This window comes from Sinocyclocheilus rhinocerous, unplaced genomic scaffold (assembly GCF_001515625.1).
Source record: "Sinocyclocheilus rhinocerous isolate Xijiao unplaced genomic scaffold, SAMN03320098_v1.1 scaffold1016, whole genome shotgun sequence".
Lineage (NCBI taxonomy): Eukaryota > Metazoa > Chordata > Actinopteri > Cypriniformes > Cyprinidae > Sinocyclocheilus > Sinocyclocheilus rhinocerous.
The window spans coordinates 179,388-194,901 of record NW_015646359.1 but is presented as its reverse complement, the minus strand read 5'-3'; the positions used below and the strand labels follow the sequence as shown (position 1 = coordinate 194,901).

General features: G+C 34.7%; 1 protein-coding gene across 1 annotated transcript in view; it reads right to left on the bottom strand.

Annotated features, from left to right (window-relative positions):
- LOC107707608 (receptor tyrosine-protein kinase erbB-4-like) overlaps nucleotides 1-15,514 on the bottom strand; it is a 229,271-nt gene that overhangs the window by 48,547 nt on the left and 165,210 nt on the right. Inside the window, exons 10-19 of the mRNA XM_016511687.1 lie at nucleotides 15,047-15,120; nucleotides 13,854-13,944; nucleotides 11,444-11,643; nucleotides 9,338-9,470; nucleotides 8,086-8,179; nucleotides 6,783-6,937; nucleotides 5,520-5,564; nucleotides 5,104-5,236; nucleotides 2,756-2,878; nucleotides 2,562-2,660 (exon numbers count right to left, since the gene is read on the bottom strand). Coding sequence (XP_016367173.1) covers nucleotides 2,562-2,660; nucleotides 2,756-2,878; nucleotides 5,104-5,236; nucleotides 5,520-5,564; nucleotides 6,783-6,937; nucleotides 8,086-8,179; nucleotides 9,338-9,470; nucleotides 11,444-11,643; nucleotides 13,854-13,944; nucleotides 15,047-15,120 — 1,147 coding nt within the window. The remainder of the gene's footprint in view (nucleotides 1-2,561; nucleotides 2,661-2,755; nucleotides 2,879-5,103; nucleotides 5,237-5,519; nucleotides 5,565-6,782; nucleotides 6,938-8,085; nucleotides 8,180-9,337; nucleotides 9,471-11,443; nucleotides 11,644-13,853; nucleotides 13,945-15,046; nucleotides 15,121-15,514) is intronic.

Sequence of the window (15,514 nt, the reverse complement as noted above, 5' to 3'; positions counted from 1 at the left end):
CATTTCTCTCCCTCCAAACACGGCGAGTCGAGTTAATGCCTCATCTGCAGCCAGCACTTTCTCCCAAGCCTTCTCTGAATAATTTAGATGTTCTTTGGCAAACTTTAAACGGGCCTGTATGGTGGGACCTTGCGGGCGCTGCAGGATTTCAGTCCATTGCGGCGTAGTGTGTTACCAATGTTTTGCTTGCTTACTGTGGTACCAACTGCCTTAAGATCATTAACAAGCTCATGTGGGAGCCAGAATTCTTGCTGGTTGGTAGGGGATCAAATACTTATTTCACTCACTGAAATGCAAACCAATCTCTAACCTTTATATAATGTGTTTTTTTTTTCTGGATTTTTTGGTTCATATTCTGTCTCTATCCATTAAAATAAACCTGCCATAAACATTACAGACCCTTCATTTCTTTGTAAGTGGGCAAATTAAAAAAATTAACAGGGGATCAAATAAATATTTTCCCCAATATATTAATTAATGCAGTGGTATATATATATACACATATATACCAATGCATTAATCAATGCATTGAGACAGTAATTATCATACAGGAGACTCTAATCTCATCCCTTTCCACACTTTTAAGACTTTCTGTTGCCAATACACACAAACATCAGGGAATTGTGTGCATAGTTTATTTTTCCATTTAATTCTCCATAAGGCATTGAGCATTGCACCGCACCCATGTAATCACAAACATTCTTGCATGTATTATGTGCTTTGTGAACCTGTCAATGTAATGCAGCTTTGCAAGAAGGCTGTTATTTAAGAATTGGATTGTTCAAACTTGACTGTAGCTGACAGCAAATCTACAGTTCATAGTGCTGTATATCATTTCACGTGAAGAGGCAGCATAAATAGAAGTCGTCATGTACAAATAACAAATAAACAGCTCATTTCATTCAAAGGGTCAGAGAGAAGGTCATGAACAACTCATGCATGATATATATGACCCCTTTAGTTTTTTAGATGTATTAACAACAAAGCAAATAACAGCACTGTAAGCATAAATCCTACACAAAGCATAACAAGTCTCTCTGCAAATGCTATTGTACTATTGCCTTCTACAGAGAAGATTACTATTAGTGAGCCTGACCTCTCCTGCAACTGCTGCCCTGTCTCACTCAATTAGACGTATGTGTCACAATATGCTGCTGGAAGGAACGATGGAGATGCAGATAACATAAACGGTATTTAATAAGAGAATCACAGGGGTAAATCCACAACAGGAACAGGGGTAAACGCGTAATCCAACAAGTAGACCCGACAAAGACAGAACGCAAAGGCTGAGACTTAAATACATGGGGTAATTAGAACTAACCAACAAGACACACCTGAATCAAATGAACCATCAACGAGAGGGAGAAACTGGGTCACGGAGCACATGTGGAGGGAAAACACAACGAAGACAGTCCAGGGCCGTGACAGTATGTTTCAAAAGGAAAAAAGTGCCTTCATAAATGCACATATAGTATGTAAATATCTATGTGTTACAACGGAGACAGGGATGAATATGGATCTTTCATGAGCAGGTCTGCATCATCTTGCCTGCTTACTGTATGTATGTGCACAGATAACAGAATACAGAAACATGCACAAAGTAATTCCCAGGCAACTGCAGTCAGCCGCAGCACATGAGGCCGCGTTTTGAAGGCTTTTTAAAGGAGCTTGACCTCTCCCTGAATCTTGGGAGAGCAAGAGAGACACAAGAAAAAAAATGTGAAAGAGTATGTGACCTCTTGCTGTTATTGGGCTCTTCTCTCCACAGATTTGTATTTCTTTGTTTTATTATTATTTCTTTATTTACAGTGATGATAAATGACACTTACAAGTGAAAGTGAAAGGTTGCATTAATTATATACAAAACCATTCAAAACTTTAGCTTATTACTTCTGTAATATTTTTTAATATATTTATTTCACCAAGGCTGCATTTATTTAATCAAAAATACAGTAAAACTGTAATATTGAAATATATTATTACAATTTAAAATAACTATTGTTATTTATTCATGTGATGCAAAGCTAAATTTTCAGAAGCATTACTCCAGTCTTCATTGCCACATGAAATCATGCTGATACACTGATTTGACGTCCAAGAAACATTTCTTATTGTTATAATATTTAAAACAGCTGTTTTTTTTTTTTTTCAGGATTCTTTGATGAAAAGAAAGTTCAAAAGAACAACATTTATTTGAAATAGAAATCTTTTGTAACATTATAAATGTCGTTATTGTTGTATTTGATCAATTCAATGCATCCTTGTTAAATAAAATAATGAATTTCTTAAAAATATATATTTTAAATGGTAATGTATTTTTACACTTTTGGTTATTGGTAAACATCATTCAATTTCAGAGGTGAAAAAAGCTACATTTCTTATTTAGCAAGGATAAGCATTTTATTAGAATAATGTGCACAATATTATGCAAAATTAAGACCAGGAATGTGTATTAAGAAAGTAAATGGGATCAGGTTTGATTGATGTCAACCTTAATAGCTAAACTGACTTTTAAACAACCCTTTAAAGGGGTATTATTAAGATCAAGATAGTTAACTCACATCCATAAACTCCACATTGGCTTTAGGTCCTGTACTTTCATTGAGTATCTTTATAGCCACTGGAATCTTCACCGTTTCCCCTTCTGGAACCCAGATTCCCTTATAAAGAAGACATCAGAATTAGCCAACAAACCCTCAAATCATATAAAACAACAAATGCTGACAGAAAGACACAATAAACATAGAAGTGCTACCTTATAGACCATGCCAAAGGCTCCAGTTCCCAAAATCTTGACTCTCTTAAGTTCAGTTTCCTTCAATATACGCAGCTGAGCCTTGTTTGGTGGTGTACCACTGGGCGTCAATGGCTCCACCAACTGCTTAAACAACCAAGCCTTAGATCAGTCACAACTTTTGAACGCACAAATACACAGAGCTCCAAAACAAGCTCTTAGAAGTTACATTTAACCATATTTTCAGAATTAAGTTTGTTTATGCAGTAGTCATTAGGTCTCAGAAGGGAAAAGAAAGATGTTACTGGATATTTGGAGAGTAAACAGTTGTGAAGGGAACCAAGCTAATGAAGATAAGAGGAGTAGAGAAGAGGGAATGGTTGAAAGGATGTACAGAGATATAATTGCTAAATACAAAGTGGCATTTGTAGTTTCAGTAGGGCTGGAGCTGCTTGCAGGGGAAAAATGCCTGTGTGTGTGTGTGTGTGTGTGTGTGTGTGTGTGTGTGTGGAATCTTGGACTTGTTTAGTATCTTGTGTTCAACAATAAACAGATTTCAGACCTTTCTAAGAAAAAGGCAGGTTTTTTTCTAGCTTATATGAGTGTTAGGAAATTAAAATGTAAATTAGTATTAATGTAAGCACAGTGGTGTGGTGCAGTGGTTCTAGATCTGGCTGTAAACCAAAGAATTGCAGGTTCAAACCCCATAAAGATTGATCCACGAGCTACCATCATTGTGCCTATGGTTAGGAAACTCAAAGATCAACAAAAAAATAATAATCCACCATTATTTCCTCATATTCATACTGTTCCAAACGTGTTTATCTTTCTTTATTTTGTGGAAATAAAGAACTTTAGCAGAATGTACAAAGTGCTCTTTTCCTACTTGACAATTAGGCTGCTACATCACAATCAAATAAAATAAAATAAATTAAACATATTGTAAAATAATGTGATATATATTATGAATATGGAACAATTATGGAGTTGAATGAATGATTATATATTATACTGGGAATTGTCCCAGTAATAAGTACAGCAAATGACATCTTGGTTCTTGTTGTTTCTCTGAATTGAGGAATTAAACCCTTGATAACAGTTAAAATAATGATCTTTCGTCCCTGGATACACTGTTTTTATTTATGAGAACGAAGGGGGAATCTTCCAGCATACCTTATTATACAGACAGTCCACTCAGCACTTCCAATCTTAGGTAATGGAAAAGGCACTTTTATAGTGACACTTTAATTTGTATATGTAAATTTGGTTAGCCATTATTCGGGGCTAACTGTTAATTTAAGTGACCAATCACAGCACAGAACGGAAGGCACTTTGTTTTATGGAAGTGGAGACTGAACACACACAATGTGGAGCTGTCCATCTCTGTGGTGCTGAAATCCAGCATTCAGACTGAGCATTAGAGGGAGCTGTCCAGATATGTGGTGCTGAAACAGAAACATCTGTCAAACATATAATTGATTTTTTTTTTCTCACTGTAAAAGGACAGTGTATGAGTAGTTTAATATTATTATAAAGCTTTCAGCTGAAGTAAAGGAATGTTTCGGATTCAACATATCTTTATCAACAGAATTTCAACTCTTCCCTCCATTCAAGCTAAATAAATAAATAAATGAAAATAAAAATAAAGCATAATGGAGGTATATGGGGAGAGGAATTTAGAAGAGATTAAATCAGAAATGTGCAGCTTATATTTTATTATGTAACTTTTATCAACTCTTTAGTGTAAAACTGATCTGTACAGTTAGCTATATTTCCAAAATAACATGTATTTTAACATTTTCAGAGGTAACTGGCAAACATTCGACAGATGCATGTTTTATTAAAACACTGGGTGGTCTAGACCTTTCCTTATCTGCTTCCTTTTGGCAGAAACATACAACTTTCTACTTGAACAGAGGCCTCAGGTTTGCTAACATGGATTTCAGGATTCTAGTGCGTGAGTGTCTCTGTCAGCTTTTGGATACAGGGCATCTTCTCAGGCTGACAGCTGTCTATAACACTGATGCTCCACCTGCAAATTATCCAAACCAGTATAGACAGACCATGTTTTTTAATAGGCTGCACAGTCATTCAGGGCAACAGGGCTATGCATTAACCCAACAAACCTGCCATGCATTTAAGGAAGGCCCTCCACTGAATACTTTATGGGCTGTGTGCTGGGGAATTTTTAAGCATGCAGCTCACCAAGAAACGAAACGAAACAAAAAAAAATCTGTAGACAGGGAAGGATTTTGATGCAATGTGACAGACAGAAGAGACAGAAGATATGATGCATAATGTATAAAATGTTTCTGTTTTAGTCAGTGCTTACTGATTTAACTAAACTTATGAGAACAGGCTTCTCTCACCTCAGTCTCTAGGAAACGACGTAAAGCTCTCTTTTTCTTAATGCTCTTTCTGCGGATGTAAATGGCCACACCCAGAGCTATGATGACCATTACAAAGAGACCCCCGATTAACCCAGCTGCAATCAGAGGAGTCCTGGAAGATCACAAGAAAATAAACAAATTTTACTGCTATGCATGCTTTATCTCCCAAACCAGATAAGCACAAATCCCACCCCATACTTTCTATTTTATTTTATTAGTTCAATATTTAATTTAATTTAATTTAATTTAATTTAATATTTTATTTTATTTTGTTTTATTTTTTTAATTTAATTTAATTTTCCAAATATTCTTTCAGTGCATGAAATATTTTTATTAGCCTTTTTTTTTAACTGTAATTTTTCTATGGCCAAAGCTGCATTTGTGAAAACTCTTACCTGTCCAACATGCCAACACAATCCTGTACCCGGGGTCCAGTACAACTGCAACACATAGAATATCTTATCATAAGTTACAATCAACATATTTGAGTTACATTGCAACAGACTGGTAGATTAAAGCAATAAAACACCATGGTGGTATTTCTTATACTGTCTTAAATGATTAAAACAAAATGAGTAGCCGTAAAGGTGCTGTATGTAAGTTTTTTACTCTACTAAAGCATAAAAATACCATAATATGTTTGCAGATATTTAAGAAACATGCTAAGTTAACATACTTGTTTATCTGAAAAACAATGCTACAGTCAGTTATTCTCCTTTGAAAATGTGCGTTCCGGGCCGGAATGTCGGTCACTGTTTTGGTTTGTGAAACCCGCCCACTGCCAGTTTACCCAATTGTATTTCGGCACCCCGGGTTGCCAGTTGGCGGAAAACACAGTGCATTTCATTTCATTCATCGTCATGCGCGCTCGTTCCTGTTGGTGTCGTCAATCTGGCAACCTGCATGTGCGTCAAGTCTGAGGAGGAGGGGCCGGGTGAAAAACCCCCTCTCCAATATTTTGAATTTGGACTGCAATACCTAGTTCAACCACTCGGTGTCAATCCTACATACAGCTCCTTAAAAAAAAAAAAGTAGCATAATAAACTCAATGGGCAGATACATTAACGTTATGTTAATTTAGAAGTAAAAAAAAGTGCTTAACTGTTATGAAAATGACACAATGTTAAAAATTTATTTTTTCCAAATTGTTATAATACAATTATACAATAATTTTTACTTTTTTTAATAGCCTTAATTTATTATATGCAGAAGTGTTTGAGTAGTGAATTTTCAACCAACAAGGGCATGAAAAGTGACTTACAAACTAAAAGCTCAAGCTTCTACATGTTAATAATTTTGCATATTATTGGGTTTAGGCAACTCATGTAACAAAGAAATTTCAGTCTTTAATGTTAAATATGTTTTGTTCAAAAAACTATTTTATCGCTGTGTTGGGCCATCACTTGATGTCCAGTGTAAAAATCTGGGTCCTGCAGCAAAACCAGTTTTGAATCACTGATCTAGGAAGTCAGGAACCTGTTCTCTCCGCTCTCAAATCCCCCAGGCCCATGTGTCTAAGACTGAATTCGGTAACCACAAAGGCTTTACCCACATGGGCAATTAGGTTAGTGCTCTGGGCATATTGTGCTTGACGCAGTTAAAGGAAGGAAATAAGCTTACAAATAGATTTAAGTGCAAACACAAGCAAACAGTTGTACCCCTGGGTGCAGTTGGGGTGGCAGGGATGGCACTCGTTGTTGGTCTCAGCATATTTGAAGATGAAGCTGTTTGCTCCCTGCAGACCATCAGGGCATTTCTCTACACAGTTGGGTCCATCTTTGAGATGCAAGCACTTCAGACAGTGATCTGGACCCTGTAATGGGAGAAGAGAGAAAGACGGAAGATTAGGAAAAGTGTCTCAAGAGACTGGAGTACTGTTTTACAAGTGGAAAGGAAGTTTTTAGTGAAACAAGCACAGTCATGTAGATTCTGCTACCCGGGTTAATGTTTATTGAATATATTCCGGTTCAGATTGGGCTCGGTTTTGTAACTATAAAGTAAAACTATATGCTCTGCTTTCATTAATGCACACACATGGATCACTCGCACACAGAGATTGGAGATCGTGCTGTGCGCGCACAGAAACATTCAGGAGCACACAAACTTGTTGTCAATGCTGCACCGCGACTTTAATTAATAAAATAGCTTCGATACTGAATTGCTACATTATATTTCTCAGCAACGAGTGGGTAAAATCACTGTTTCTGTCTCTCTATCTCTCGATCTCAATAATATAATTCAAATAAATGCATTCATCCATTCAAATAAATGTGATCTTACCACACTGCTTCATCTCTGTGTCTGATTTAAAGCGGGTAGCGAGCATTTCTTATTATTATATACTGTATACACAATAATTTCTTAAAAGGTTCTTACCCCAAGCTTTAGAATGGTTGTGTAAATCTATAGCATTTTTTCACCTTTGTACCGCCCAATAAACAAAAATCTTAAGTCCAATTGGTAAGTAAAAGCACATCTATCTTCAAAAAATACATTATTTTACGTATCATTCATATCCATAGCACAGATGCAGGACATTTGGGACATGCACCAGAGTCTTATACTTAGGGGTTTGCCCAAATTTAAGTATAAAAAATGTTAAAGGCATGAACCAACAATAAACAACCTTTTTGCAACAATAATATGTATCTGCGTGATACAGCATGGTTAGCCAAGGCTTGCAACATCTACTACAGTCTGACAATGATATATTTTGAATAAGGCTACAGACAGGATTTAATTTTGAGACTGTAAGTAGATAGCTTAATTTGTTTCTAATCAATATCACTCTGTTTCACATTATATTCAGTCTGGAGCTGGGATGAGATGAGGATGCAATCGACTCTGTTCGAAATCTAAGCTTTTATTCTGTTGTTCCATGTCATAGGTTATCAAGTTTTAATTAAAGCAAAAACATAATCCAGTAAGAAATATAGTCTTAGATGGCTTTTAGGCTCGTACCGGGCCATGGCAGGTCAAACTTTTCTCTCCTGTTTTTTCACACTGGCTGTCACACTCAACACAAAGCGAGCCATTGGCGTACTCTCGAACATCCCTAGAACAGACAGAGTACGATGTGTTATGAGCCATTTATTGAACATGTTATTTACAAAATGTAGTACATTCTACATGTTTAAAAACAAAATGTATATACCAAAATGCACTGAATGTTTGTTTGACAAATATGCAGTGTCTGCATGACATTGAAGGCCTTTGTACACAGTGACCAGGGGTTGCTGTGATTAAATCCAAATCTATGTCCATTAATGAAACAGACATATGAAGCCATACAAATCCATGGAAGTGGAAATAGCTGAAGGAGCTGTCAATACTACTCTCATTTGTTTCTGCTGTTGATGGTTTCATTGAGAGTATTCAAAAATACTTTCCAATAAGCAGGAAATAAGGAGGAAAGCTTGACGATGAAGTCCCGAAAGAAGTATCTATATGTATCTATATATATATACAGTGGTGTGAAAAAGTGTTGGCCCCCTTCCTGATTTCTTATTTTTTTGCATGTTTGTCACACTTTAATGTTTCAGATCATCAAACAAATTTAAATATTAGTAAAAGATAACACAAGTTATATATCTTCTACAGCTAGATGCTCTCTGCAGTCTCCCTTTTTTGGGTCCTCACCCCACTGGCACTCATTCACTACTTTAGAGGTTATGTATAATAAAAATGCATAAACATTTTCTCATAAAATGTGCAATGAATACAAGCTATATTTTCATCACCAAAGTATTTCTTAAATTCTTAACTAATTCTTGAATGACACAAACACATACACTGCATTTGCAAACAAAAGCCTAGCATTGGACATTTTGTATGTTCTTTTCAAGCTCGTTTCCATGTCTGCATGTTAATTTTTTCAGCCTGCCAGAAAAGTAAGAGAGTCTATTCCTTTGAGTTATAAATAGCATTAAAAGCATTTTGATCCTTTGATCTTGATAGTCTGATCATGATAGTCATACTGCAGAATATCTTTGGAGCGAGCGGCCTGTCTGAACAAATCTGCATTTGAAAAACACATTCATATTAAGGCAACTGCAAGCTTAAGTGGTTTAAGAAATAGAAGAGCAGGAAGACAGATTAAAAAAAAATAAAAAATAAAATAAAATAAGAAATAAGAAAAATAACTTTGAAGAAAAACAAGCTATATAGATAAGCAAACTGACACCACAAATGATCTGTTTGCACACATACTCACCCATAATATAAGTTACAGGACTTGACACATGTCCTTCCTCGACTAAAGTATTTGCATGAGAGACATTGGTCTGGACCGGGACCCCAGCATCCTGCCTCCGAACACAACGGATCACAAACCATCTGCTCGTTAGCTGGAAAAAAAACACACAGACGCATACAAAGGGAAAGAAAGAAACCACTGCAATTAGTTACTTCATTTGGAACTTTGACATCTCCATCCCGCAAATATCTATGTGAATTTGTTGTATTCATGAAATATTTATTATTCAGATTACCTTCAGAAAGTTTCTTGACAACAGCTAAAAGGATACTATTTAGCTATTAGTTACAATAGCTATCACTTATGAAATTCTTGACAGATAATGTTTTCATAAGAGGCAAATAGGTGTATTTATTGAAGTGAGTTAAAGCACAATGAAACGTGCGTTTGTTAAGCTGTGAGGCTGGTTTGTGAGTACTGGTTAATTTATATAGACTGTTTTTAGTGCCGGATGGCAATATTTAGAGAGCTGTGACCACATACTACTACTACTAATAATAATAATAAATACATGCATACATATATACATACATACATACATACAAACAATGCATTACTGTTCAAAAGTTTGTGGGTCAAAGAAATTTATACATTTATTCAGAAAAGTTGCATTAAATTGATTACTATTGTGATTGATTATATTTTAATCTATAATTGAATTTAATTTAATCTATTTTTTCCCTATTTTAGCAATGTGCACATAATAGCTCAAATTAAATAATCAGTTTTTTTTAAACAATATGTATTTAGATTTAATGAAAAATGTTTTAATTTGTGCATATACATAAATGTGCCCAACTTCATTTGCAACACTGAAGGGCAGTGTTACTGTACCTTAAACAGAACATGTTTCAAATTCACCAGCCACATAAAACAGTGATCCCTACTCCTCAATAGGGTTTGCAAACACATTTTCCTTCATGTATGAACACATTGCTTGTGTGTGAAAACACTGTGGGCATCTGTCTGGGCTGTTGGTCAGTTGTATAGATCAGTCCGCTTTGATCAATGGTGTGGAAAAGAGTCTAATGAATGAGTCAGCTAACAGAGCCATTGATCTCTCACGTTACAGACTTATTATCACACTAATTACATCCAGCTTGGCGGTGTACACTGGAAATAGCTCTCCGTCTGTTAACATCTTCATTAGCCCCACACGTTTAACTTTACAAGCAACATCTTACTTTAATGGCCTATTTCCAGTTTTAGGCTATCTTCAGTGATAGAGTTTGTGGCGTGGATAACTGTCCAAATATTGAAACACTGTGGGTCTGTATAAGATAAAAAGGCATATTTTTGGGCTACAGCAGTGAGAATATTGAAAAGGTTTTTTGTTTTTTTTGGAGAAACGTTTCTTATGCCCATCAAGACTGCATTTATTTGACCAAAATACAGTAAAAACAGTAAGATTAAGAAATATTATTACAATTTAAAAGAACTGTTTTCCATTTTAATATTTAAAAAAATATAATTTATTCAGTGTCACATGATCCTTCAGAAATCATTCTAATGTGCTGATTTGCTGTTCAAGAAACATTTATTCTTATTACCAATGTTGAAAACAGTTGTGCTGCCTAATATTTTTGTGGTAGCCAGTTTTTTTTTTTTTTGAGGATTCTTTGATGAATAAAAAGTTCAAAAGAACATTTATTTGAAATCAAAATATTTTGTAACATTATTAGCTACATGTATTTGTTGTCTCTTCTGATCAATATAATGCATCATTGCTAAATAAAAGTATCAATTTCTAAAAAAAAAACAAAAAAAACAATTATGTTCTGTTCTTTTATATCAATTACAAAATTCAATAAGACATAGAATGCAATTAAATTGGTTGTATTTCTAGTAGCAACTAAATTACAGAATATGATCCTCAATTTTCAGTCTAATCAAAGTCTATTTAGAGACTCACAAGTCTGATGGAAGCTTTTCAAGCAAATGTATCACTATGGGATTCCAAGTTTTTTTTAATTCTTGCTTCAAACATGACATCTTATTTAGAGGAAATCACAGTTACTGAACAGATGGAGGTGTAGATGAGAGCTGAAATTGAACGACACTCACTACACTCTCTGGGGTCCCTGTTGTTCTTGATCAGAGCTCTCTGGGTGCTGGTGCGGAACAGACTGGTCCAGTTCACTGTGTTGTAGAAGCAGAGCTGGCTGTTGTTGGTCATGTAGACGTTACCGGCGCTGATCTCTCTCAAAGACTGGAACTTCAGTGAAGAGATCCAGCGCTGCTTCAGGATCAGTAGAGAAATACCACTGAGAAAACAAAGCGGCAGACAGCAAATTTGGCTTCACTTTTCTTCACATTAATGCATGATATAATTGAGGACGTCTCTGATATATGACAACAATGGTACAGGAACCATTTTAAGTGCCACATCCTGAGGGAGTGAACATTTTCACTTGGATTTAATATGAAACAAGGGAATACTTAGAAGTAGTTAATGAGGACATGTATGAATATATTTAAAATAATATTTAAATCATTTAGAGTATGAGCAAATCTGTGAAATGTTTCAACCCAACATTGGACAGGGAAAGTACACTTGGGACAACAACACACAATTGCTAACCCTCTGATAGTACAAAGGCATATTAGATTTCACTAAACTTGTCCGGCAGTGCATTTTGGACATAGTTTTGTGAGTTGGGTGAGAAAAACAGACTTTACTCATGGTTAACATCAATCCACCCATATTTCAGCTACATAACTATGACAGAAAGTAATTTCATTTAGTCATTTAGCACAGGGTTTTGGTTGACAATGTTCTGAAATAATTTTCTAACCTTTCGTTAAATATATTAAATACTTAATGTAATAATAATAATTATTATTATTATTATAATTTTTACAAATGACAGAGAATTTTTTGTTTCAACCCAACATTGGACAGGGAAAGTACACTTGGGACAACAACACACAATTGCTAACCCTCTGATAGTACAAAGGCATATTAGATTTCACTAAACTTGTCCGGCAGTGCATTTTGGACATAGTTTTGTGAGTTGGGTGAGAAAAACAGACTTTACTCATGGTTAACATCAATCCACCCATATTTCAGCTACATAACTATGACAGAAAGTAATTTCATTTAGTCATTTAGCACAGGGTTTTGGTTGACAATGTTCTGAAATAATTTTCTAACCTTTCGTTAAATATATTAAATACTTAATGTAATAATAATAATTATTATTATTATTATAATTTTTACAAATGACAGAGAATTTTTTTTTTTTTTTTTATGTAAACATTTATTAAATAATATATTTTAATTGGCTATTTTCCATTAGCTATCAGTTATTAGGCACAATCATAAGACATTTACTGCAAGATTTTGCTGCACATGCTCTCAGGTGATAGCACATCTTCAGAGAGCATACAGATAAGTTCATACAAAAGGTACATACACTACTGTTGTGAATACGGTGATTATAACTTTTAACTAGAGCTACCAATTGTTTAAAATTTGTAATCTAATTAATGACACGATGTTGTGATTAATTAATCTAATTAATCGCATATTAACTGCACATCACATTTGTCTGAGAAATTACCCGCAAAAGATAATTTAAAGTCATTATTGTTTTACATGAGAAAAACATGAAATTGATATTAAAAAAAAAAAAAAAGTAGCTTTGGAAAGATTTTTTCTGCTTTTTAATTAATTAATTAATTCATTCATTTTTTTTTTTTTTTTTTTGGGGGGTGATTTATCCCTTTAATTGTTTTTATTAATATGGATTTGTATTTTTATTTGCAGTTTTTTTTTTATTAATGTGTAAATATGAAATATTTTTTAATGAAATTATACTCTAAATAAGAAACTACAACTGGCAGTATGTGGTAGTATTGATAAATAAGTCATTCATTCATACATTAACAGGCAATATTTTTGCTGGCAAAACTGAGAAAAACAGACAATATTTTGTCTAAAATATAAAACAACTTCTTATTTACTGAACTGCTGTATAAAATCAATATCACATTTGCACTCATGCTATTTGGGACAAAATAGCACTCCTGTGATACTGCTTTCGTTGTGTGATCTTCCTTAACTCTATCATATGATATAATCTCTTGAATTTTAGGGGCATATAACTGGATTCTATAGGCTACATCATGCCGTGAGTTGCTGCCCTGCATCATGTTCGTCACCAGCTTGAAGCGGTGCTGCGCAGACTGATCGGTGTATGAAATCAAAGTTAGTACTGTTAGAGCTATAAAGAGCAGGCTCTGTATGCTTTCAAATGGCTCTCACGGTACTTTGATGTCATACATGAGCGGTCTGAAGCGTTGCTTTAAGTCGAACACACCATATGAAATATAAGATGATGTGGGCCGGGGACGGTGCAGGCGCAATTAATTGTGTTAATTTTAACACATTATTTTTTCCCATAACTAATTAATTAGATTAACACTCTAAATCAGCAGCCCAACTTTTAACTAGAATTCTGTGCTGATTTACCTATAAAGAGAGCGTCCTCCAATGGTGGCAAGGTTTGAAAAAACAACAAGATCTGTCATGTTTTCTGGCCAAGACTGGATGTTCAAGAAACCTACAAAAACAGAGAAAAAAAATAAATAAATATGAATCATTTTAAAAACCATGAGTATAAAACAGATAAACAAATTTGTTACTATGACAGCAGACATTGGCTTAGGATATTGCCACAGGTCCAGTGAGTACAATATTATTTACAGCCTGTCTGACAGTATAAAACGACCCCATTACATTGAAATGAAAGTATATTAAGGGAAATGATTGTGTTAATTAAAAGAACGGTTTCCATTATCATCATTTCTTCAGATGCACATTGTTTTAATTATCATTTTGTTGGCTCGTATTGGGTGAAATGTGTCTAAACTGAGGGTACACCAATGGCGCACAAGAGAGCAGTTTCTGAGTTTCATTTTGAAAACGCTGCTTTGCTGCTTCACTCCATTAGCTATTTGGCACAATCATAAGAACAAGTTGAAAGTGACAAAAGGCTTTTAGCAATACTTTTTTTTCCTGAAATATTGTTAATCTTCATCGCTCAAAATTTGAAGGAATATCAGCTGTGGGTATACCATTGTTCAACTAATATGTTGGACAAAATATCCAAGGCATTTCAACAAAAGCCTTTATTTTGTGGAAAACAGAGTGATCAAAATTAGAGAACAGTAACCACTGTAGCACGAAAGAAGATCACAACAAAAATTTTGGAGGGTTACAGCTGTCATAGAAATTAGTAGGAAATGTAGAGACCCTTGCGTTGAATGACTTCAGCACATCTGTGGCCACAAGGACTTGTTGGCTCGTATTGGGTGAAATGTGTCTAAACTGAGGGTACACCAATGGCGCACAAGAGAGCAGTTTCTGAGTTTCATTTTGAAAACGCTGCTTTGCTGCTTCACTCCATTAGCTATTTGGCACAATCATAAGAACAAGTTGAAAGTGACAAAAGGCTTTTAGCATGAGTCATAGTTCATTCCTTTGAGGCTTTATAAACAAATAAATATTGTGTACCGTGTAAAGATAAGATATTTGTGACAAAGAATATTTCCCAACTCAAAGGGTAATGTTAATGTATGAAGAAATAAAGAAAGTTAATGGTTTCATGCAAGGCTACACAGGTTTAATGGGTTGTCATGTGATGAATGGTGACTGTCGCTCACCTGTGATCTCTCTGACGGTGCGGAATACATTTAACCGATCAGGGTCCAGAGCTTTTATACCATGAAACATGTCCCTGTTAAACATAAAACACAAAACAAGCTGAAAAGAGGTTATATATGTGTGTGATCTTGTGCATCTGTGGCCTAAAAGATTTTACACTCTTACACCAGTTTCAGAAACCTGCTCTTTGATTGCTTAAGAATCAAAGACCATGTTCACATCTCAAGACAAAGTGCCTAATTATAATTGCACAAATTAGATTTTATTGTGAGGACGTCAACTTTTTAAATGTGGTGCACATTAGATCCAAATGCGTAAAATGCCTAACCCTGGAATATTTATTTAGAATATATACTATATATATATATATATATATATATATATATATATATATTATTACAATGTATTGTATTATATTATTGTTTTAAATATTATCTTAAACATTATTTTAAATAAAAAGTCAATTA